The 26,364-nt window shown below is 40.3% G+C and overlaps 1 protein-coding gene across 1 annotated transcript in view; it reads left to right on the top strand.

The window, feature by feature from the left end:
- Window positions 1-668: 668 nt before the first annotated feature.
- The window catches only part of LOC142398754 (uncharacterized), a 34,563-nt gene continuing 8,867 nt past the window's right edge, over window positions 669-26,364 (top strand). The window contains exons 1-3 of the mRNA XM_075482896.1: window positions 669-932; window positions 14,570-15,715; window positions 22,643-22,822. Coding sequence (XP_075339011.1) covers window positions 761-932; window positions 14,570-15,715; window positions 22,643-22,822 — 1,498 coding nt within the window. The 5' untranslated portion in view covers window positions 669-760. The remainder of the gene's footprint in view (window positions 933-14,569; window positions 15,716-22,642; window positions 22,823-26,364) is intronic.

Below are 26,364 nucleotides of genomic sequence, written 5' to 3'. Positions count from 1 at the left end.
ATGGTGTGCTATACATATTGTATATAAATACATATTACATGTACTATTTTGTGTTTCTAAACTCTGTGGTCAGTTCAGTCAGTTTCTCCTGACTCTTCAACATACTGTGGGTTTTATACTAAATACGAGATGCATTCATTCATGTAACGTAGAGCTCTGATTAGGATCCTCTCCGGGTGGGACAGTTTCCCTGTTTACTTTGCTGTTTAAACCCTTTTCAACACTGGGTTTTAATACAACTGACTTTCTTTCATTTGCTTTTATTTTCTCTGTATTTTTCTAAATCTTTGACTTGTGTGTTTCTTTTTTATGCATTTTGGGTTACATATTTACACAAAATGTTAGTCAGTGTGTTTACATTCTGTAGTTTGAAGAATTTATTTCATGGTTTGAAGGAAATAACTGAACACATTTAGGTATTCATGCTATCACATTGCTGCAAAAAGGTTATTTCATGCATATAAAAATAGATATAGTGAGATTTATTATTAATAACAACTTTATTATTAAGGTTTCAAAAGTAATGGGTTCGTTGTCTGTTGTGGATCATTTGAGGATCTCTGAGTGAAGGAAAAACCCAGAAGGTGGCAGTAGTGCAACTCATCGAATGCAAGCTGACGTAAAATCTCAGAGAAGAAGAAGAAGAAACAGCAGAAGAAGAAGAAGAGTGATGACCGGAAGTAAACAATAAGACGCGAGAGGACTCAGCAGGAGGACGGTTGTGTAGTCTGAGCTGAATATCTGAGTGTGAGCAGCAACAATGTCTTCAGTTCAGCATCTGAGAGAGTTTATCAGCCAGCGACTAACTGCTGCTGCTGAAGAAATATTCTCAGAGTTTGAGAAAACCATCGTCCAGTACGAGGAGGAGATGGACCGTCAGCGCGGACTGCTGGATATCACCTGGAAACCCCGAATAATCTTACACAGAATAGGTAAGGAACACTGTGATGGGCTGAGTGAACTCACACAGGAATATGACCCATGGAGGATCCTAATCAGAGCTCTGCGCTACATTTATTTCAGGCTCACAGAGGAAAGTTACAGTGCAGCTGCTGTTGTAAAATAACATGAATTCTTCTCTTTTAGGAATCATATTTGACACTTAAGTTGTTCAGTCTAAATAAACGTATTAGAGGTAAGTTGTCATGTAACTCGCAGTTTATTGGATTCCATGCGGTTTTATGTCAGTGTTACACAGAGAGAAGTCAACTACAACATGTTTATGCCGCCCATTGATCGTACGCGAGACTCCGGTTCCTTTCACAGATGTTTATTAATCACATCAACACCGTAGAACTAAATGTTAAAAGAAAACAAAGCAAACAGAGACAACATCAGTTTCTGTAATCACCAAAGAAACAACATTCCCAGCAATCGTCGCCGAAATTCTGTTCCCCCTACATAACACAGTAACAAATTAATTTACCAGCAAGTCCTTAACTGTGTTTGTTGTTCTTATCATGGACAACAAATCCTGTGAATTTGAAAACATTTGCTCTTTATTTGCCAAAGTTACCAGGGGGGAACAGATTATTTCAGGCAGCTGAAATATTTGGTTCCCCCCTGGTAACTTTGGCAAATAAAGAGCAAATGTTTTCAAATTCTCAAGGATTGTTGTGTATGATGGTATAATTGAACGACCTAAATCTCCAGATGATTAGTTAATCCCTGCCCATGAGGTAACAAAACATTACAAGGTATGAGCTTCAGGCTGAAACATTGTATTTGATGTTTCTAAAAGCAGTTTTTGTCCTTTGAAAATAGAAGAGGTATGTCCTCATACATTACAGAGTAATAGAGAAATATTTTAAGATATTTAATGTAAATGCTAGAGCTTATTATCTAATTTTTCGTGTCCTGCTAACAGCTAGCTTCCATCCTTTTATATCATCAATAAAAATGATAAATACACACAATGTGTTGGAAGACAGTGTTTGCTGGCTGACTGATATTTGTCAGGCAAAAGTGAACATGACAAAAGATGGAAAAAGACTGATTCTCTTTGCGATTAAAAAACGTGTCAGAACTCACACACAAGTAGGTTTATTTGTAGTTTATTTTACAGGTTTGTTTTTCTTTTTTACAGAAACTGTCGATTAAACTGAAAGTTACAACATGATTACGAGAGTCGTTTAACTGAGAAATCGATGAGAAGCGCCGCAAAAATGGTCGGATCCGCCTCTCTGGCTGCAAAGCACGCCCCCGACACAGGGGGAACAGATTTTCACGGGGGAACAGAATTTCGTACAAGACCGGTACCAACAAATAACCAAAGTAACACTAACCACTTTAGCCTGCTTCTGAATCAACGGCGGTGTCATTCCTCAGAGGCAATCTCCACGGCCAAACCAGGACTCTTCAACGCTTGCATCACTTCTTTCATGTCTTTCATGACTTTCATGACTCATTTTTCATACATCACAAGCAGGTAACATTACCATTACAGGTGCTCCTCGGTCTCTGTGAAGCTCACCGAGCTAACCGGCGCTACTTCCTGTCTTTTCTTGTTTCAACATAAAGCATGTATTTCAAAATAAATTTAAACAACTCCTGCATTTACACTCCCACCATCATACAATGTGTGATTCACAATAAAAATTGACATTGTTAATAGAACTTTATGGCAATTTTGTAAAAAACACAAATGTACCTTCAAAATAAACAAAAACATCTTACTTATTTAGCCTCAAGCAATAGTCCTGTTTTATGTATGGACCTTTCTAAGTAAACTGGCTTAGTTGTGCATGTTCATTTACTGTCAAGTGTTGTCACTAAGTAACAGTTTGAGTTTTCTGACTCTTCCGTCAGCTCCTTGGAAGACTTCAACTACCTTCGCCAGCTTCCACCGATTTCTTGGTGTGCTATCATCTTGCAACAGGACAATGTCATTCACTTTAGCATTTCTCCTGCTCTTGGTCCATTTGCTCCTCTGCTGCAGATTCAGCAAATACTCCTTTCTCCACCTGGTCCAAAATTCATTGGACAAAAACTGAACTCTCTTCCATCTTTTCTGCAGATGGATATCTTCCCTTACAAATTCTCAAGGTGGTTGTGTAATGATTGACGATTTAATTGTCAACAGTGTTTCCCACACATAGACTAATTCGTGGCGGTGCGCCACAGATTGAACACCGGCCGCCACATATTGCGTTTCGTTGTTTTTAATTTTTTTTTAACGCTATTTAAAAAATACTCGTATTCGTTAAGCTGCATTTCCTTTCCCTGCTCTCCCTCCGTGTGTCAGTCACGCGTCTCTCTCACATAGCCTACTCACACACACATCCCCTCTCCCTGGAAGCGTGGAAGCTTGCTAGCTTCAGCATCGCGTTAGATTAGCTCAACCGAAAGAATTCACGAAAGGTTGGTATCACGTGCACCTTTAGAAAATCACACATTAAAAAGTCCTATAAAAATATATTTATAAGTAGTTTTTTTAAACTCTTACACTGAATGTTTGCTGCTTCAATCCAGATGAGTATTGAAAAATATTTTCCGCGATTGAAAAAGAGATGTACGTGTTGAGGATGAGGACCAGCCTGAATCGGAGGTATCAGTCTGAAACAGCTGAACAGTCCGACCAGTGTAATTAGCTATGTTTTTAATATGTTTACAATGAAGATGTGAAAATCTGCAGATAAGCCGCACCTGTGTCACCCACCGTGACACAGGTGTCACACATCCTTACGTCCCCCATAATTTTCCTTGATGGAGAAATTATCCAGGTTCTTAACTCCCAATGTGACATATATGTCACATTACAGATCTCTGACAGTGGGGGGTGGTATTTTGGAAAAAAATTCTGAAATGGGTTCTATGTGGTCTATTTAGTCTGTGTTATAACCCCCTTAATTTTCATTTGAGTAGAAATGGGTCTGGCTTCTTAAGGGTTAATACAATAAAGTTTCGTGTGACCAATTATTAAAGCTGCCGTCGGCAGGTTTTCAAAATTGCGAGTCTAAAGTCGGAAAATTCGAACTGACACAACTCTCAGGTCCCTCCCCCAACCTCTAACAAGCTTCAAATCGCCCCCCAAACCCCTCCCCCTCTGTGGACGAGGTTGTGCACGTGTGTTCACACCAGTGTGAGCGCACACAAGCTGGGGCAGACTCACGCTCAACAGCGTGTGCACAAGCTGTGATTGACAGGTAGGATTCCTCCACCCTAACTTGATTGGTTAAAAACAGCCGGGAGCGCTCGGTTTTTGTAAGCATGATTACAGGCTTCAGAGGGAGCTACAGATTTTGTTATTTTTCCTAAACAGCCTATTTAATATTCTACTTCCAGAATCCCATGACAGTTCAAGCTAATATGACTAAAAAAAAGTTGCCGACCGCAGCTTTAACGAAGGAATTATTTTGAACAATTTTTATCCCCCCCCCCCCCCCCCGGCCTACCACCACACATTGCCTTCACATCTGTGGGAAACACTGGTCAAAATGTGGTTTGGAGTTAAGGGTTCTGGTCCTAAAAGATCATTGAGATGCTCTGTGGTCAATGGTCGACTATTTACTATTGCCATCGCAGACTGGTCTAGGATGGATGTGAGGACACTTCTCATGGTCCGAATCTGCCTCTCCCAGACGCCACCCATGTGACTGGAAGCAGGTGGGTTCATGACAAAGTTGCATCCTAGCTCTTTCACACGTTCTTGTTCTATTCCTTTCATTAATTCCTGGAATTCATTGCGTGCCCCCACGAAGTTTGTGCCGTGGTCACTTTGTAGTTTACTTACATTGCCCCTTATTGCAATAAAGCAGCGCAACGCGTTGAGGAAGGCATCAGTGGAAAGGTCATCCAATACCTCAATGTGGATGGCACGAGAACACATGCAGGTGAATAAGAGCCCATATCTCTTTAGTTCTTTCCTTCCATCTTTAACATAAAATGGTCCGAAGCAGTCCATACCGGTATAGGTAAATGGAGAAGTAGCTTCCATCCTCTCTGGTGGAAGGTCGGCCATTTTTTGTTCTTGGTTACACTTCCTGAGTTTTCTGCATTTAATGCACTTGAAGATGAGTGATGACACTTCACTACAACATCCTAAGATCCAAATCCCATTGGAGCGCAATTCATTGATGGTCATTCCACAACCCTGGTGCTTCACCTTCTCATGGTAATGTTTTATCAACAATCGAGACACATGATGTCCTTTTGGTAGTATAGCTGGGTGTTTGACATGAGGATAAAGTGTTGCTTGTGTCAATCTACCTCCCATCCTCAGGATATCTTGGCTATCCATGAAGGGGCTCAACTTGTGTAGCTTGGTTGACTTGCTCCTTTGTACCTCTTTCCTTTGTATCAGATACTTGATTTCATCACTGAATGCTTCCTTTTGAACTGCTTGGATTATGAATTGTTCAGCATCCATTCTTTCTTCAAATGTCGTAGCTTCATTGGATCTTGTTTTAAGACCTTTCACTTCTCTTGCAAGACGCTTAAGTCTTGCTACGGCTCTTTTCCAATCTGAAAACTTCTGAAGTCGGTCTGGTAGAGACTTCTCCTCCTTTGTCTTTGTTGTGTGAACTTGTGCTCTTTTGGTTTCCAGGTCGTCCTGATTGATTAACTCTGACTCTAGAACCTTTTCAGCATCATCTCTTGCTATTATGTCCTCCATAAAAGCCACATAATCCTCATGATATTGATCATCTTTCTTGAGACGCTTTTCCAGACACAGTCGAGCTCAGGAGACATTTCATCTGCCAAATGTTCTAGGTGAGGCCAGGACTTTGCCGTTGTGCTTGTGGGAATATGGAATCTGTTTGCTGGTATGTATTCTAAGGCCCGACCGATATATCGGGCCGATATTTAGCATTTTGGGGATATCGGCATCGGCCATACTTTCCATAAATTTCCACCGATAAGTTTATATAATTTTCACAACCAATTTTGCAGCTGTTTCGTTCTGAATGCGTCTTCTGCTCTCGCCACTTTGAGTTCATGAGCATTGCCCCGCTCGTCACAGCATCTGATTTGTTTGGCACACAGAATACAACCAATCAACACGCAAGGCTGCGAACGGTTTCAAGGCGGCCGTGGCACAAGTTGGGGGCGGGGTGGCTACTGAACGCTGTGAGCGGTTTCAAGGCGCCTGCGGTGCAAGTGGGGCCACGGTGGTGGCAGTACTACTTGAAGCGGAGAGAACAATTTCCCTTCAAGGTAAGCATATACGAAGCCTTATCCCCTGCAATAAGTCACAAACACACCAACGTTGAAAAAGCACGGCACCACAACGTCTTTATTAGTGTATACAACTAGTGAAAACTAGTGTGAGAGCCTATCTTGTTCCGTAACAACTGGTTACCCAGCACGTTAGAACCAACGGTGATTGGTCGTAATGTCCCTCTTAATTAACTTTAATAGAATTAAGTTTTGTCCAGTCGCTGCATTTCAAACATCTGGAGTACCATCTTGTTACGGGTAGCCAGATAGGCTGACCACCACCAAGTAGCTAGCAGGCTTGCGCTAACAACCATGGTGTTAGGTGAACGACTTCATGAAGCCGTTCGCGACGCGACTCAGGCACTAAAGGCACATTGCACGTTTAGCCTATTAGTTACTTTATTATGTGTTGCTAAGCCCTTTGACTATTTAAACACGCCCCGGTATGATATCAAAGTGCTGGCAGTTGGCCGATCTGTAGGGAGTTTGTCCAGACGTGCGCTAGGTACAATGATCCAAATACTTCTTTGTAAATCGCCTTTATTTGTGACGTGAAAACATTATTTTAAACTCAGACCTAAATGCTTTTGTTTCACCTCATTGTAATACCCTGCGCAAGTACTTATCATTCTCTCGCGCTGGTGATTCTTAGCATTCGGAATGCTGACTTTTAAAGGAGCAGGCACAGATCGCCCGTCTTTCATTTTCCAACACCACTCGTGAATAATGTTTCTATTTATCGGTTGCACATATCGGTTAACGGCCTCCCATTTCCATAGATATCAGTATCGGCCCTGAAAAAAACACATCGGTCAGGCCCTAATGTATTCTCTGGTGCAGGTTGTTGGGAGTTTGATTTTAGTGTCAGAGCTGATGCCTCTTACCTGTAGTCCTTGCACCTTGTGGCTGTTCACCACCTTTGTTTTTGATGTTATTGTGGACACTGAGTTTTACTGGCTCTTTCTTGACACGCAATGTTTCAGCTGCATCTTGCAGGATGAAGGTTGTGTCGCTCTGACTATCAAGTAAAGCATACACCAGAACTTCCTTGTCTGGTTCAGCTGTCGGGGAGACATAGACTGGAACAATAGATGAAGTATGAGTGCTGCTTTTCTCTTGAACAACTCGGTTAGAGGTAGCTTGCTGTGTTTCTATGGGTTCAGACTGTTGGTTCTTGTTTCCCTTGTCTTCATTTGACCTTTCTTGTCTGTTTCTTACCCCTTGTTCTTGGTCCTTTTTCCCACGATCTTGATGTAGGCAAGTGGGATGACGTTTTCCACATAAGTCACACACACTCCTGGATGAACAAGATTTGGAGCTGTGGCCGATCTTGAGGCAGTTTAGTTTGTCTTCTCACTTGTATTAGTGGTGAAAGTCTTTGCTCTTACATTTAGATTTCTTCTATACTTTAACTGTTCTCGTTCTGTTGGCTTTGCTCTTTCTGGGTCAGTTGGCTTCACTGCATATAATGATGTAATGGGGTTGCATGCATTTCGAGCCTCCACATTAAGAAATCTCACAAAGTCTCTGAAGTCGGGGAACATTTTGTGTTCATCTTGATAAATTGTGGCTTCTCTATTCCACAGTAAGCTCATCTTGGAGCTTGACATTAATCTTTTGGTTTTCCACACAGTCGTTGAGAGTTTGTAGACCTTGAACGTAAGGCATGGCTGATTCCACACTGCTCAGGAAATCAACAAACTCACGAAGATTTTCGCTGTCTTTGGGGCCAATTTTATGCCATGTGTGTATCTTGTCACGGTATGACTTTGCAACAATGAATGGATTACCAAATCTGTCTTCAAGTATGTCCCAGGCGACGTGATAAGCTGTTTTTGTTCCTACAAAGAAATGGCCTTCAATAGCTCTCTTGGCTGAGCCACCAACATACTTGCGTAGAAAGTAGGGGTGGAACGGTACATTTTCGGTACAGTACCGAAGGAGGCGTGTAGCGAGGTTCGAGCACATGTAATAGATATCTGAATCCTGCCTCTTCTACAGTGGAATATGGGCGCATAGTAGATGCGATGTAAATTCCAATTGCTTCGGTAATTATTTTTGCTCTGCATGTATTTGTATCCAGGGGTTGTTGTAATACATTTGGGAAACGTAATTGGTCGGGTCTTTTCATGGTTCTATAGAACGCATCTGACGGAGGTGTGTGGTGGTCAGTAGCTACGCCCCATGTCATGCTATCACGGCTGAAATGTTTCATCATACCACACAGACACAACCTTGGTGTGTTTAATAAGTTAAACTTACACGTTGTCTCCTTTGTCTGCAGCGCTCTGCTCTCCTTTCTTCCTTCATGAAACGAAGAAGTATCGCCTGCGCTTGATCCTGACTCTCTCTGTGAGCTCTTCCAGCCTCGATATAAGACGCCTGATGTGATTGTCCATGATTAATATCACCATCATGCAGACCATGAACACGGACGGTGGCCTCCCCGCTCTCCATATTAGCTTCTTTGTGGTGTTTTTTCTTCTTTCGGGTTTTGTTTTGTTCTGTTTTGTTGTTGAATGTGGCGCTAAACGGCTAACGGCTAACACGTCACTGACGCGGACGGCTGCGCGCGGCGCATTAGTCCCTATCAGGTCCCGACTCATGTTCGAATGCAGACTGAAACAGCTCCGCTGGGGAAGGACAGTTATCAGAACGAAATTCGAGTAGGACAGTTCTGATAACTACGTTCTTATAACTACTCTGTCCGAAAGCGTATATCTCTACGGACCAATCAGAGCTTGCATGTGGCAGTGTTTAAATGGGTCCTGAAGGAAACTCTTGCAAAATAACAGTTCCGCGTTCAGAAAACTTCCGTACCATGTGTATTCTGCGTGGAAATGCGCGTACCGAACCGTGACCCCCGTACCGTGACGGTTCGGTACGAATACATATACCGTGCTGGCCCTAGTAGAAAGAACAGTTTTTCTTGAGTTGGCAGGTTTTTGCGATCAATAAGAGTACAGAAGGAAAGCTTCCAATCATTGTACTTGAGAGGATCTCCTTTGAAAACTTCAGGTTCTGGAATTGGAACTTGATTAGCTGTGATTGCCTCTGCAAGAGTTGTCACTAGGTCATTGGAAGCTTCATGAGAGGTCAAAAAGGTTTGAGTAGCTGGGGCTTGTGGCATGAGTGGAAGGGCAGTTTGGGTGATGACTTGACTTACAGGGACTTCAGTAACTGTGGCTGGCTGTGGAATCAAATGTGATGTGTACATGGAGGGATATGGTTTTAAGGGGCTGTGACCTCACCTGGGCGATGTACTTGAGTGGGCTTGTCTTGTTGAGCAGAAAGAGGTTGGGAAACTGGTGCTGGATGGGAGGGAAAAAATGGATTAATTAAAGGGTTAAGTGTAAGTGGTGGGTGGAGATATTCTGAATAAACTTGCAGCCTTGCTTGTGCTGCAACATGCCCTTTAAGTTCTTCTAGCCGTTCTACTTCTCTTATTTTCCCTTCAAGCTTCATTTTTCTATCAGCACTTTCTGCTATGAACTGAGCTCTTTTTCTAGCAGTGTCTGCTTCCATTTCCCTTTCTTTAACTTCTCTTTCAGCCTTTAAGATTTGTTTTTCCACCTCAAGTCTTTGAATTTTTCTTTTGTTGATGTTGTGCATTTGTTATCTTTATCACCTCTTGCGTAGCTACAACTTCAACTTCCGCTTGTTTTGCATTCAGGGACAGCATGGAAGAGGGTCTGGATGCTCTTGATGAAGCCTTTGACTGATCAGTTTGAGCTGAGGAGACGCTAGACACTGTGGTGTCAAACACTGACTTGGCATCAGGCCAAGATATATGTTTTCTGAATCATCACCACTGCGAAAGTGTTGAACCTTTATATTTGCAATCCTAGTGAATGCTTGACATGTATCATTCATTCTCCGAATGTCAGGTTCAGGATTTGAAATGGCTCTTATTTCGAGGTAAGTATTGTCAATGTCAACTTGGATGGTGTTAATTGCATTTGCAATTTCATCAATCAGATCATCAGCATCATTATTCATAATGGACCTTTTTAAGCCATTGATGTGATACTTCCATCTTCTGTACATCTTTACAAAACTCACATTTAGATTATTTAATTTGTCATCCAATAAAGCCTTTCCTTTTTCAGTGAGCTTTTGTGTGCGTCCACTTTTCCTGATTCCTGGAGGCATTTGTGTGTCATTGTCGCCAACCTGAGATTGTGTGTCTTCAAGTTGCTCATCAGCGTCAGCTTGCTGTGGTAGGGTAGTCTGCTCTGCGTCACCATCTTCTTGAAGGTTTCCTTGAGTGACCTCTTCAGTTGGCAGAAAAGTATTTTCTTTTGTGTGTGACATATTAAATGTGCAGAGTGTTAAACCTGTTGAATTCTGAATAAAATGTGTTCTGTTCTCTAAAGTGTGCAAATATGAAATACAAATGTAAATAGAATCTCTTTAATTACCTCATCTTAAGCTTTTGCATAATGCACACTACAGGATCATAATAACACACTTAAAAAAAATGAATAATGAACAGCAATTAACAAAGTGTAAATACTCTTGGCACAGTCTAAATATGAAGTACAAACAGTTCAAAGTGCTTTACATAAAATAAAAGCATTGCAGCAGGGAGTGCAAGAAGCATTAAAAATACATAAAAGACTATAAAGAGAAACAAATAAAATCATTTAAATGAATTTAAAAACAGGCAACAGTCTAGATAAGTTAAAAGATATTTCATGCATAGACACACGAGAAAAGAAATGTCTTTAACCTGGATTTAAAAATGTCTACATTTGGTGAAAGTTTAATTTCCACTGGCAGTTTGTTCCACTTGTTTGCAGCATAACAGCTAAATGCTGCTTCTCCATGTTTAGTCTGGACTCTGGACTGGACCAGCTGACCTGAGTCCTTGGATCTAAGAGCTCTGCTGGGTTTATATTCTCTGAACATATCACAGATGTATTTTGGGCCTAAACTGTTCTGGGATTTGTAAACCATCAGCAGGCTTTTAAAATCTATTCTGTGACTGACTGGAAGCCAGTGTAAAGATTTTAAAGCTGCTGTGATGTGTTCAGATCTCTTAGTCCAGGTTAAAACTCTAGCAGCAGCGTTCTGGATGAGCTGCAGATGTTTAATGCTCTTTGTGGGAAGTCCAGTTAAAAGAGCGTTACAGTGATGGAGTCTACTGGAGATGAATGCATGGATGAGTTTCTCCTGGTCTGTTTGGGAGAGGAAACCTTTAATTCTGTTGATGTTTCTGAGGTGGTAAAAAGCTGCCTTGGTGACAGCTTTGATGTGGCTGCTGAAAGTCAGATCTGAGTCTATCAACACTCCGAGGTTACGAACTTTGTCAGTGATTGTAAGGTCCCCAGTCTCAAGATATTTACCAACGCTGACCCTCTTCTCTTTGCTACCAAACAGAATGATCTCAGTTTTGTCTTCATTTAATTGTAGAAAATTCTCTCTCATCCAGGTGTTTACTTCCTCCAGACACTGACACAGTACGTCTGCTGGGCTGCAGTCGTCCGGTGACAGAGACACATAAAGTTGTGTATCGTCTGCACAACTGTGATAATTGATGTTAAAGTTCTGCAATATCTGACCCAAAGGGAGCATATACAAGTTAAACAGAAGAGGTCCAAGAATGGACCCCTGGGGGACTCCACAAGTCATGGCCACTCGCTCAGATTCATAGCTGCCAATAGTAACAAAATAACTCCGGCCTTCTAAGTAGGACCTGAACCAGTTAAGGACCGCTCCAGAAAGTCCAACCCAGTTTTCCAGCCTGTGCAACAGGATTCTGTGATCTACAGTATCAAACGCAGCGCTGAGGTCCAACAGAACCAGGACTGAAACATTACCAGAATCAGTATTCAACCTAATGTCATTTAACACTTTGACCAGAGCTGTTTCAGTGCTGTGATGACGTCTGAAGCCTGATGGAAAGTTATCAAGACTTCCACTTTCATTCAGAAAGTCGTTGAGCTGGTTAAATACAACTTTCTCAATAATCTTGGATATAAAAGAGAGGTTAGAGACAGGTCTGTAGTTGTTCATCATAGAGGCATCTAGAGTTCTCTTCTTTAGGAGTGGCTTAATGGCAGCTGTCTTTAGTGACTTGGGAAAAATGCCTGATGCCAGTGAGCTGTTAACTATTTGTAGGAGATCACTTTCTACTGAGGTAAAAACAGTTTTTAAAAAGTCGGATGGTATTATGTCCAGAGAACAAGTTGTTGATTTCAGCTGCCGAACTTTTTCCTCTAGGATTTTTAAATTAACATTATTAAATTGTGACATAACGTCAGAGTTATTTCTAGGTTTTAGACACAGATTAGTTTTCTTGTTTGTCTGTGTTGCGTGAATGTTTTGTCTAATTGTTTTGATTTTTTTTTTTTTGGCTAAAAAAGTTGGCAAATTCGTTGCATTTCTCAGTGGAGAGGAGGTCTGGGTTTGACTGTTTAGGAGGATTTGTGAGTTTTTCAACCATAGCAAACAGAGTTCGAGACTTGTTGACATTCTTATTAATCATTTCAGATAAATGCAGCTGTCTGGCCTTGCACAGCTCATTGTTATAACTACGCAGGCTTTCTTTGTATAGCTCATAGTGAATCTGAAGCTTTGTTTTCCTCCATTTACGTTCCGCTTTCCTGCATTCTCTTTTCAGGTTTTTGACTGTAGTGGTGTTTCTCCATGGGGTTTTCTGTTTGATCAAGGTGCTCTTGATTCTTATCGGTGCAACAGCTTCCATTACATTAAAAATTTTCAAGTTAAAATGATCCAGCATTCCTTCAACCGACTCTGCGCTCATTGTTGGTAACATAACTATGTCCTCCCTAAACTGAGCACTTGTTTTCTCATTAATGTACCTCTTCTTAACTGAGAAGCTGGTTGTTTGAACATTCTGAGTAATATGTAAATCAAATAAAATACAAAAATGGTCAGACAAGGCCAAATCAATAACCACAACAGAAGAAATATCAACACCTTTAGAAATGACCAGGTCCAGAATGTGACCTCGAAGGTGGGTTGGTTCTGTTACATGTTGTCACAAACCAAACATGTCCAGCACAGAAGAAAATTCTTTGGCATTACCATCCGTCATATTATCTATGTGAAGATAAAATGGTTAAAATCAGTCGAAATAACAGACAATAATTCAGAAAAATCATCAATAAAACTTGCACAGTATCCTGGAGATCTGTAAATGATTAAGAAAATGATTTTAGGAACACCCTTTAAAATAAAACTTAGATATTCAAAAGAAGTGAAATCACCAAATGAGATCTCTTTACACTGGAATGTATCTTTAAATAAGGCAGCTTCACCACCACCTTTCTTACCATTTCGGCATTTATCCATAAAACTAAAGTTTGGGGGAGCTGCTTCATTAAGAACAGTAGCACTTGTGCTCTCTGTTAACCATGTTTCTGTCAGAAAAAGAAAATCTAAAATGTGTGAAATTATGAAGTCATTAACTAACAGTGACTTATTGGACAGAGATCTAATATTAAGTAAGGCTAGCTTTGTGGAGTTTACACTGGTCTCTGTTGTATTCTGAGTTGTACGTGGTACCGTTAACAGATTAGATAGTTTCACCCAGGAAGTTGACTGTTTTCGATTCCTTCTTTTACTAACTAATACAGGAATCCTATTGGGCCCCAGCTTGTTCTCAAAACAGCTGTCAGTAGTCGGACTACTATAGCAGGGACCCTGAACGCATCATGGCATGGTATCTTTGTTTTGAACAGTGCTATCTTTGTTTTGAACTCTGGATGTTGTGCTGCTCCTTGAACATCCTGCACATCCCCTTGTGTCCTGCTTCTCAACACTAACCACTTTAGCCTGCTTCTCAATCAACGGCGGTGTCATTCCTCAGAGGCAATCTCCACGGCCAAACCAGGACTCTTCAACGCTTGCATCACTTCTTTCATGACTTTCATGACTCATTTTTCATACATCACAAGCAGGTAACATTACCATTACAGGTGCTCCTCGGTCTCTGTGAAGCTCACTGAGCTAACCGGCGCTACTTCCTGTCTTTTCTTGTTTCAACATAAAGCATGTATTTCTAAATAAATTATAACAACTCCTGCATTTACAAAGTTCTCAACCACAACCAAAGCGCTGCTCTGTCCGTTACGTCAGATGTGGTGTTTGTGTATCCTGCTGGTGTTTATGTGCTGTGTAACTGGGAATAAACCCTGCAGAATTAGTTGCATTCAAGTTCTGTACAAAATGCAACAGCAGCTCTCTAGCCCTACTCACTATTTATTCAGTGAATGGATGAACGAGTGGACATTTCAGATACAGCACTGGTGCACACGTCAACCAAAGGTCATAACTTCTTGCAAACCAGTGCAAAGGTGTCTCTGTATATTACAGAACCATCAGGAGTGTTTTCCCATGATCAAACTGGTAACCCATGTGTTGTGTTCCTTTGTCCGTACAGACCTTCCACAGGAACATGGATGTAAGGAGGAAGAAGACCGGCTACTTCTTGCTGACCAGCAACTCCGTAACCAGGAGAGGAACGCCAGTGTGGACCCGGAGGCCCCAGAACATCCACAGATTAAAGAGGAACAGGAGGAACTCTGCACCACCATGGGAGGAGAGCAGCTTCTACTAAAGCAGGAGACTGATTCTTTTATGTTGACTCCCACTTGTCAACAAAGTGATTTCAGTGAGACAGAACCAAACACTGATCAGCTTTATTCTCATAACTCTCCCTCTAGCCAAAATCAAGAAGGAAGCCACATAAGTCACAGTAACAGTGAGGACAACTCTCCTGTGTCAGAGAGTGAGTTGACTACTGAGTCAGGTGAAACATCCGTAAAACCTCATTTTTGTGGAAAACCTTCAAGAGAAAGCTATATTATAGGACAACGTCAAAGAATTCACACAAGTGAGAAGGCGTTTGCTTGCCAAACTTGTGGAAAAAGATTTGCTCAAAGTTGTACTTTGTTGAGACACACCAGAATCCACACAGGTGAAAAAATGTTTTCCTGTGAAACATGTGGGAAAAGTTTTTCTCAGAATAGTAGTCTGTTGACCCACATGAGAATCCACACAGGTGAGAAGTTGTACCCTTGTAAAATATGTGGGAAAAGTTTCACTCAAAGTGGTAATTTGTTGAGACACATGAGAATCCACACAGTTGAGAAGTTGTATTCTTGTAAAACATGTGGGAAAAGTTTTTCTCAGAATAGTAGTCTGTTGACCCACATGAGAATCCACACAGGTGATAAGTTGTATTCTTGTAAAACATGTGGGAAAAGTTTTTGTCAGAATAGAAGTCTGTTGACCCATATGAGAATCCACACAGGTGAAAAGTTGTATTCTTGTAAAACATGCGGTAAAAGTTTTACTGGACGAACTCGTCTATTGATCCACATGAGAGTCCACACAGGTGAGAAACCATTTGCATGTGAAACATGTGGGAAGAATTTCACTCAGAGAATTCATTTGTTGAACCACACGAGAATCCACACTGGAGAGAGACCATATACTTGTGGAACGTGTGGAAAAGATTTCAGTAGAAGGGGTTCTTTGAAGATTCATATGAAAGTCCACAGAGATGAAGAACATGTCTTCTCTTGAATTATTTCAAAAGAACAAACTTGATGCTGACTTCAGAGTGAGCCTTTTGCATTTAGAGCTGAAACCCTATTCTGTCTGATGCGTTTGATAGATGAGTTGAGGGGATTCAGTTGGTCGCATTCTGTAAATAAGGCGCTAGATTCCAAAAAACTCAAAACACTGCTCCTTAAAAAAGTTTGGTGTTCACCTCTTTTTAGTGGATATGAGGACTGAGGTTGGGTGGCTGTAGCTCAGAGGATGGAGCGGCTGTCTGCTCGGCTGAAGACTGATGGTTCCATCTCTTAACTTCTCAGTGTACATGTTAGAGTTTCCTTGGACGAGACACTGAAGTCAACATTGCAGCCTAATGTGTTTCTAACTTAATATAAGAATAAAAACATCAGCTCATTGCTATATAATGATTATGTTGTGGGCAGGGCCAGTGTATTTATGTACAACATTTCAAACTTATGGGATGTAAAATACAAATAAAAAACTTTCTTTATTTAATCACTGTGTGAACCAAAGGTTTTTCATGTGATGCATTCAAAAAGCAGTTGGTGCAGTAAAGTTGGAAGACTTTCTCCCACCTGCTCTCTTTATTCTTTATTCTCCAGTTGTACATGTGGCATCACTGTTGTGAACAACTTGTTTTCTCTTGGTTTGTCCCCTCTTTCCTGCCGTCTCAACCCCCAGCCAGTCCAGGCAGAGGGTCGCCCTTCCTGGGTCTGGATTTGCTGGAGGTTTCTTCCTGCTAAGAGTTTTTCTTGGTCACCTTCTCCATGCTCAGGATGGGGGATTGAATTGATGAGAAATTTCCATGCAGTCCTTTTTTTTTGTTTAGCTAAAAGCATTAACCTGTGTCCATTAAAGCTGCCGTCGGCAGGTTTTCAAAATTCCAAGTCTAAAGTCGGAAAATTCGAACTGATACAACTTTCAGGTCCCTCCCCCTCTGTGGACGAGGTTGTGCACGTGAGTTTACACCAGTGTGCGCGCACACAAGCTGGGGGCAGACTCACGCTCAGCATGGAAGACGTGGTTGGTGACTGTTCTGCTCAGATAATAGATAAATAATAAACCTAACGTGATTGGTTAAAAACAGCCGGGAGCGCTCGATTTTTGCAGGCACGATTACAGGCTTCAGAGGGAGCTACAGAATTGGGGATTTTTCCTAAACAGCCTATTTAATATTCTACTTCCAGAATCCCATGACAGTTAAAGCTATATGACTAAAAAAAAGTTGCCGACGGCAGCTTTAATCACTAAACCAACCAGAATAACGGCACATAGTGCTACTTTAATTGATAATATATTTTCCAATATTTGGGATAATAAAGTAGTTTAGTGGTCTTTTACTACATAATGCCAGTGATCATTTACCAGTTTTTAGGGTGTATGATGTCTACTGCAAAACAACTAAAGACAAGGATAGTCTAAGCCACTCTAGGATCAAAGCAGAGCAGTCGCTAAGAGATCTGAAAAATGATTTATCCTCCCATAACTGGGAATTTATTTACCAGGAGTCAGATGTAGACACAACTTACAATTCTTTTATGGAAATATTTACTGCACTCTATGACAAACATTGTCCAATTAGAAAAGGCAGAAAAAAATCACTCAAATACTCCATGGATAACGAAAGGACTAGCATGCAAAAAAAAAAATCACTTGCACAAACAATTTCTTAAGTACCGAACTACTGAGGCTGAAGAAAAATATAAAGCATACAAAAATAAATTGACAGCCATCTTAAGAGCAAGTAAAAAAGAGTATTATACAAAATTACTTGATAGTAAAAGATATTCAAGGCCTGTGGAAGACACTGACTAGTATAATTAGAGGAGGTTCTAATAGTCCCTGCTATCCAGAGTATTTTATGGAGAATGACAAGGTTATTCGTGAAAAGCAGGAAATTGTGAACAGATTTAACAGCTTTTTGTGAATATTGGACCTGAACTCGCTGGTAAAATTCAAACTAATAATGAACCAATGATTGATTTAATTGATACTAATCCAAATTCTATGTTTGTTGCTCCCACTGATGAAAAAGAGGTCTTAGACACAATAAAAAAAATGTAGTAATAAAACATCTCAGGATATTGATGACGTAGACATGAGAACAATTCGAAGTGTTGCAGAAGCAATTGTCAAACCGCTTACACATATTTGCAACTTATCATTTCAGTTTGGTCAATTCCCCTTTAAAATGAAATCCACTTGAGTTATCCCTTTATTTAAATCTGGAGATAAACACTGCTTCACAAATTATCGCCCCGTCTCCCTCCTGCAGCAGTTCTCAAAAATAGTAGAAAAAATATTTAATGTGAGATTATTCAAATTTATTGAAAAAAGTAATTCATTATCCAACAGTCAATATGGTTTTAGACAAGATCGATCCACAGCACTTGCGTTGATTGAACTTGTGGAAGAAATTTCAGATTGTATTATCGGAATTTTTATTGATCTTCAAAAGGCTTTTGACACTATTGATCACCATATTCTATTGAACAAATTGGAACGTTATGGCATTAGAGGAACTTCATACAACTGGTTAGAGAGCTATTTGCAGGCAGACGGCAGCTTGTTCAGGTTGATCAACATAAATCTATATGCAGACAAATTACATGTGGGGTCCCACAAGGTTCAATTTTGGGGCCAACTCTCTTTTTACTTTATATTAATGACATATGTAAAATATCTAAAATCATGAAATTTATTCTATTTGCAGATGATACAAATATATTATGTTCAGGGGATGACCTGGAGAAACTTCTGAATAAAATAACGCAAGAAATGTACAAGTTAAAAAACTGGTTCAATATAAATAAATTATCATTGAATTTAAATAAAACTAAACTTATGCTGTTTGGAAACCGAAAAAACAATGTGCCTGTACAAATAATAATTGATAACATAATAATTGAAAAAGTACAACAATATGTGTTTTTGGGTGTAGTTGTTGAGGAAAAACTAACTTGGAAACCTCACATAACACATGTACGATCAAAAGTGGCTAGATGTGTCGGTGTGATGAAACGCTGTAGTTTTGTATTAAATCAAAGTGCTTTATTTATACTATATCACTCCTTTATAATGTCATATTTAAGTTATTGTATAGAAAACTGGGGAAACTGTTACAACACAAATTTGTTACCTTTCATCACACTTCAAAAACGAGCCATGAGAATTGTTCATCACGTTAAATATAATGAACACACCAACACACTTTTCCTCAACACCTTCAATTTAAAACTGTGACTTGATTAATTATAAAACAGCTCAAATAATGTACTAATGTACTAAGTATTATACCAACCAAAAGTAAGAACAACCCTGAAATCTATGTGTATTTTGGTGAAGGGAGTCACATTATGGAACAGTCTAACAGAGGAAACAAAAACCTGTACAAATTTGGGAAATTTTAAAATAATGTTCAAAAGAAAGGTGATGAGGAAATACCAGGAGGAGAGTGACTGATGCTCAAAAACCTATTGTATTAACTTTTGGTAGTTTTATTTTTTATTTTATTATTATTATTATTATTTATTTATTTTTTTTTAACTACTACTACTACTCTTGCTGCTACAACTACCATGACTGATGTAGTATGATGTGACATGTTCTCTATTATTTTAAATTTATTTATTTATTTATTTTTCTTAATATACGGATTTTGTGTATGTTATGTGTGTATATATATATGTGTGTATGTATGTATTCAATTCAATTCTTTATTTCAGACCGAGGGGGATCCATATCACACATAAAAAAGATCACATCAAACATCACAAAAAATCAAAAATAGTTAAAAACAGAAGAACAATAAGAAAAAAAGAAAATAAAACACAGATATATTGCATAGCTCACTATCTCACATACAGACATGTTCGCCAGTGACTCCATAAACTTGACTGCAGTCTTACAGAGCTACATCCAGGGCTAGCCAACACAGCAATCACATCGTTATGTGACTCAGATACCCTGCACATAAATCCATACATCAATTTACGCAGCACAGCTGCGCAAGTAGGTACCCCAGCACTGACAAACATGTGACTTGCGCTGGACCTTCTTGGGATTCTCAGCAGCATCCTCATGCTGTCATTGTAAGCCACCATAAGTTTCTTAAGGCTGCCTTGTTTGTAGTGGCTCCACAAGTGTGCAGTGTACATTGGTGTGCAGTACGCTTTGAAGAGTGAGATCTTGACTGTCACAGAGCACATACTAAATTTACGGCACAGCATGTTTGCTTGCACATACAATTTCTGCCGTTGCCTATAGATATCTCTATCATCTGACAGGTCATTAGCAATAATGTGGCCAAGATATTTGATATCACTGCACTCAGTGAGTGCAGTGCCAGCCAGATAGAAGGCAGGGAACGGTGATCGTTTATCTTCTCTGCTTCTTATGATCATGATCTTACTCTTACCCGCATTATATTTTATGTCACACTCCTCTCCATACTGTGAGCATATTCTTAGTAACTGTTGCAAACCAGCAGTACATGGACTAAGGATGACCAAGTCATCTGCATACATTATGTGTGTATATGTAAATACACATGTATATTCTGTGGGGAGAGGGGTGTAGGGTTGGAGTTTGTCTGGGCCTGTCTGTGTCTCTGTCTTTGTCCTGTGTTTGTGTTGAGAGTTATTGTAGTGAATTGTGTTTTTATGTTTGTTTTGTTGTGAATTTTGTGATTGTTTTGTTGTGAGGGGTTGGAATATTAAAAGCAAAGCTTCCTCCATCCCCTTTTCAAATCGTAGTGTTGTAGCTAATTGTGAACTCTATTCTGTATACAGATTTGAAACAAATAAAGAAACAAACAAACAAACCTTTTATGAATTAGAATAATAATTTCATAATAAATTGGACCAATCTTGGATTATAATTCATTTAATTTAATTCACAATCTCACAACACAAAATTAAGCTTTGAAGCAGTTACTTTGTCCCTTTCTTTTTGCGACACATTTTCTGGAACACTGATCGGTCTGACCACAGCACACGTTTCCACCATGTGACGCTCCATCCCAGACGCCTCCGAGCCCAGAGAAGTGGACGCCACCTCAGGACCAGGTTAACATCAGGCTTCTTCTCTGCACAGTAAAGTCTGAATGGAACTCTGTATGGTAGTGCTGGACAAAGGTTGTCCCGTATTTAGAAACAACAGCACTTTGTCCCGTATTACTGTGAGAGTCTAAAAATAGTCAGTATCATGCCAATGGAAATGAATAACTGGGCTTTATATGAAAAATGTACGGTAAACCTTTTCCCATGCCCAGAGCTGCCCTGTCCTGCTCTGTGACTGACCAATGAGCTGACAGCATATTCACACACGAGAATACGTTGTCAGCTCATTGGTCGAGGAGGTACTGTTGCTTGCGGAGAAAATAGCGGAAGAAAACAAAGCAGACACTGCTTTAAGCAGTGGTGGACAAAGTACTCAACTCCAGTACCCGAGTCAAAGTATTGATACTCATGGTCAAATCTTACTCAACTACAAGTAAAAGTCGCTCCGTCAAAATTTTACTCAAGTTAAAATACTGAAGAACTTACTTTTAAAAATACTCAAGTATTCAAAAGTACGTTTTCTAATATCAGTACATTGCTGTACTGTTTTGTGAATGCTTTTACAGAACCATGTAACCCTCTGAAACCACTTAATGTAGACTTTTTGCACCACTCTGCTACAAAATAACAACAACAGGGCAGCTCTGAGCTAACAGCGCAACAGTACGCGTTCATTCATTTATTCGTCTTAAAGTATTGGCGAAATAAAGACAGATAATGCCTTATTTAGAGACTGTATTGTCTCTGCCCTGTTCTCTCCTGTTATATGGATATACGCTGATCTGATGATGCCAACTTTCACCAAACTGTTATCGGTGAGTAGATGAACGTATTATATGCCTGAAACAAGGTCCAGGTTTGAAAAAATCCAAAAAACAACGAACTTCTCCTTTAAGAAAGATACTTATTTTATTCAGTTAATTTTGTTATTGTTAAGTGTTATAATTTGATGACGCCCTTACTCCCTGTTATGTGATAGTATGTTTAACTGTACTGTTCTCTATAAGGTTTATGGCAGATGCAGGAAGTGACGTTTTCCTCATTCTCGGTTAATTGAATGAATCCCAGTTGTATCTGAGTCGAGCTCTAGTGATATGAGTCTGTATGAATATGCCAAGAGGCTGAAGAGAAAGACCGAGTTGATCCTGCTTATGTTCCATACGCAGCAGAGGACTGCGCACTCCTGACTAAACCTCAACAGTTATTTTGTATTCAAGTGAATTGCTGGAAAATAATTTGTTTTCCATGTGTTTATGTCACTCAAAAATATGCATCTAATTCAGTTCAGGTTCGAGTCAAATAGTTAAAAAACCGTTTCACTCAAAAAAGGGGCTAAAAAAAAATTCACCACGCCAGGCAAGGTAAAAGCAATCAGGTCGGCCGGCCCTTCTAATGAGGTGTTCCTTATTTATTTTTCAGGGAGTTGGCAACCCTAGAGCGTGTTGTGTGGTTGTTTGTCTCGTTTGTCTCTGTGTGGTCCTGTGATGGACTGGCGGCCTGTCCAGGATGCCGCCTCTCGCCCGATGACCGCTGGGATACGTTCCAGCCCCCCACGACCCGACCGACGGATTCAGCGGGTATAGAAAATGGATGGATGGATGGGTTTAATTTTTTTTTTTACAATTTTTACAAAGTAATGGGTTTGTTGTCTGTTGTGGATCATTTGAGGATCTCTGAGTGAAGGAAAAACCCAGAAGGTGGCAGTAATGCAACTCATCGAATGCAAGCTGCCGTAAAATCTCAGAGAAGAAGAAGAAGAAGCAGAAGAAGAATAGTGGCCACCGGAAGTAAACAATAAGACGCCAGCAGCAGCAGGTGAGGACTCAGCAGGAGGACGGCCGGGTTGTCTGAGCTGAATCTCTGAGTGTGAGCAGCAACAATGTCTTCAGTTCAGCATCTGAGAGAGTTTATCAGCCAGCGACTAACTGCTGCTGCTGAAGAAATATTCTCAGAGTTTGAGAAAATCATCGTCCAGTACGAGGAGGAGGTCGACCGTCAGCGCGGACTGCTGGATATCACCTGGAAACCCCAAATAAACTTACACAGAATAGGTAAGGAACACTGTGATGGGCTGAGTGAACTCACACAGGAATAAAACAGAAAATAAAACAGGGACACCTCATTAGAAGGGCCGGTGTTATGCCGAGAAATGCATCCCCTGTCGCGGGAACGCGCATCGCTCTAACTCCTGCATATCGATGAGAAAACGGATATAACTATGACTTTTAGACATTTTAAACATATTCATAATATAATCGTGTTGTTTAACTACGAATGCCCTATAAAGGTGGAGTTTTATGGAAGATTAATTTTAGAAAACACGACTTTGACACCTTTATCTAAACACGTTGGAGGCGAACGCTTTACAGTCACACTGTCTGATGAAAAATGCTCTCTGTTTCGTGGTTTTCAGTTACGGGTGACATTCCTCGCTTTTTCTACCAACACAATAATAGTTTAAGCCTTGTGTAACACCCAAACGTTTGAACTAGTAATAAAACGCTGGAATGGTTGCAAATAGAAAATGGACTGAGTGAGAAAATAACTGCGTTCAAATTGCACAATGGTTATCAGTAGCCTAAAAACTCATTAATAATACATACATTAAACAGTATAACTAATATGTAGAACGTGTATAATACATTCCTAACTGTGGCTTTATGTTTTGTTGTTGTTTTTTCCTGCAAGCATTTTATCACTATGCACCTGCAAGGCCATTATATTAATGCATAATATAAACTATCGATAAAGAATAACACTACCATGATTCTTGGTTTGTGTCCCCCTCTTCAGATACTTCAGATACTCTAAATAAACCTACTATTGTAAGTCTCACTAGAATCCTTTCTATTTTAACACCAAATTAGATGATCCAGACAAAAAAAATCAATCCAGTAGCACAGAGGGCATATATCATCATGTGAAAAATTTGTTAACACCTTTAACTGTCTAATTATGTGATATAGGAGGGGGTGCATATTTTGTCAAGGCAAATTCTGATATTTGCACCCCCCGTCTATTTTCCTCAAATATTCTCCAAATGATATAAAACACACACCAACAGCTCAGAGGAAATCTCTGAATATGTACAAAAGGTTATATCTTTCTTAACTCTCTACTTCTCTGAGTTAGCAGGGGGTGCATATTTTTGCAATAAGGATTTTGAGTCTGCCAATATTTGCACCCCCTGCTAACTCAGAGAAGTAGAGAGTTAAGAAAGATATAACCTTTTGTACATAATCAGACATGTCCTCTGAGCTGTTGGTGTGAGTTCATATCATTTGGAGACGGGGTATGAAATTAGCGCATTTCATACCACAGGCAACTCAATGTGCTTTACATAAAGACAAGGCATTTAAAAGAACAGCATAAAGCAGCATAAAAACAAGCAATTTAAAGAGAAAAAAAAATAGAATAAAAATTAAAGCAATCAAAGAAGAGGGGAAAAAGAAAAATATTAACTCAACCATAAGCACACCGAAAGAGAAATGTTTTTAACCTGGATTTAAAGTGCTTCCAGTTGGGGCTGATTTCAGTTCTGCTGGTAGTTTGTTCCAGTTGTGTGCAGCATAACAGCTAAAAGCTGCTTCACCGTGTCTAGTTTGAACTCTGGGCTCCACTATCTGACCTGAATCAGTAGATCTCAGAGCTCTGCTGGGTTTATACTCTGCTAGCATGTCATTTATGTATTCTGGACCTAAACCATTCTGTGATTTGTAGACGAGGAGCAGAACTTTAAAATCTATTCTGTATCTGACCGGGAGCCAATGTAAAGACTTGAGAACTGGGGTGATGTGATGTGATCTCTTTGTTCTGGTTAAAACTCGGGCTGCAGTGTTCTGAATGAGCTGCAGCTGTTTGAGACTCTTTTGGGGGAGTCCAGTCAGAAGACCGTTACAGTAGTCATGTCTGCTGGAGATGAAAGCATCAATCAGCTTCTCCTGATCTGTTTGGGACATGAAACCCTTCATTCTGGATATGTTCTTAAGTTATTAAAAGGCTGATTTGGTGACTGATTTGATATGATTGTTGAAGGTCAGGTCTGAGTCTATCAGCACGCCGAGGTTCCGGACTTGGTGTTTAATTTCTAGAGACAGTGACTCAAGATGTTTACTGACAGCAAACCTCTTCTCTTTGTTGCCAAACACAATGACCTCAGTTTTTTCTTGATTTAACTGAAGGAAATTTAGGTTCATCCACTTTTAGACTTGCTCTAAGCAGTCGCACAATGACTCTATAGGACTGCAGTCATCCGGAGACAGTGCGAGATATATCTGTGTGTCATCTGCATAGCTGTGGTAGTTGACTTTAGAGTTCTTCAGAATTTGACCCAGAGGCAGCATGTATAGAGTGAACAGAAGGGGTCCAAGAACTGACCCCTGAGGAACTCCACATGTCATAGCCACTCGATCAGATTGATTACTTCCAATAGTCACAAAATAACTCCGCTCCTCCAAGTAGGACCTGAACCATTCTAGGACTGTCCCGCTGAGTCCTGCCCAGGTTTCCAACCTGTTCAGCAGTATACTGTGATCCACAGTGTCAAATGCAGCACTGAGATCCAACAATACCAGAACTGACACCTTGCCTGAGTCAGTGTTCAACCTTATGTCATTTAACACTTTAATAAGAGCCGTTTCTGTACTGTGGTGAGGTCGGAAGCCTGACTGAAATTTGTCAAGGAGTCCACTGGAGTTCAAGAAGTTACTGAGTTGATTAAAGGGATACAAGGTAGTTTAGCGGCAGTATAGCGATCTCTATTGGTCAACCTGAAATTCTACACTGTCGTAAAAATGCCCACCTTTGTATTATACACATCCACTTACTAAACATTGTGTCGAATGCTGCCGTTGTGTTATTTAGTCAGTGCAGTTAGGTCATCTGATTCACAAGTGTAGACTGCCCACGTAAGATACTATAATCAGAGATTTTCTGTAGAGAGAACTCAAGATAATATGCTATAATACTGTTGCTGGAGGAAGTGGCCGGGGACAGGGACGTCTGGGTTTCTCTGCTTAGGCTGCTGTCCCCGCGACCCGATCCCCGGACAAGCGGTAGATAATGGATGTATGGATGGATGGATGGACTGTTGCTGATCTTGAATGGGATTCTTCCCTCATCGTGGTGTATTCGTGGAGTGATTCCTTTGTATTAGCAGACACTTACAAAAGTTACATCTGAGACAGATGCGCGCAGGTATTACCGACATACACGCCGCAATAAACGCAGACTAGCTCTACACTATTCCGATTACAATCATAATCCGAACAAATGAATCAATTTTCATGTGTAGATAACAATTCTTGTTCGGATCAAAACGCTATTCTTATTCTAATCAGGTCAGTCCGTGTATTTCTGAAGCTAGGCTACGTCTCAAACTCAGGAGGAATTAGAGCACCATCATCAGAAGGGCCAGGCTAACCTGTCTCTTTACTATCTAAAACGCAGATCTCTATGGTAGATGAACAAGATCACGCTTGGAGAAATTTCACAAAGATGAGAAGTTCCAACATCGAACGTTTCTTATTCAGTCTGTGAAAGGCAGAATAGGAAACGCTTGGTGTTGGCTCTTCAACGCAAGCGAACACATAGT

Source organism: Odontesthes bonariensis, chromosome 14, assembly GCF_027942865.1.
Source record: "Odontesthes bonariensis isolate fOdoBon6 chromosome 14, fOdoBon6.hap1, whole genome shotgun sequence".
NCBI lineage: Eukaryota > Metazoa > Chordata > Actinopteri > Atheriniformes > Atherinopsidae > Odontesthes > Odontesthes bonariensis.
Note: the sequence above shows the minus strand (reverse complement) of the source record. Positions and strands in the feature narration are given on the sequence as shown.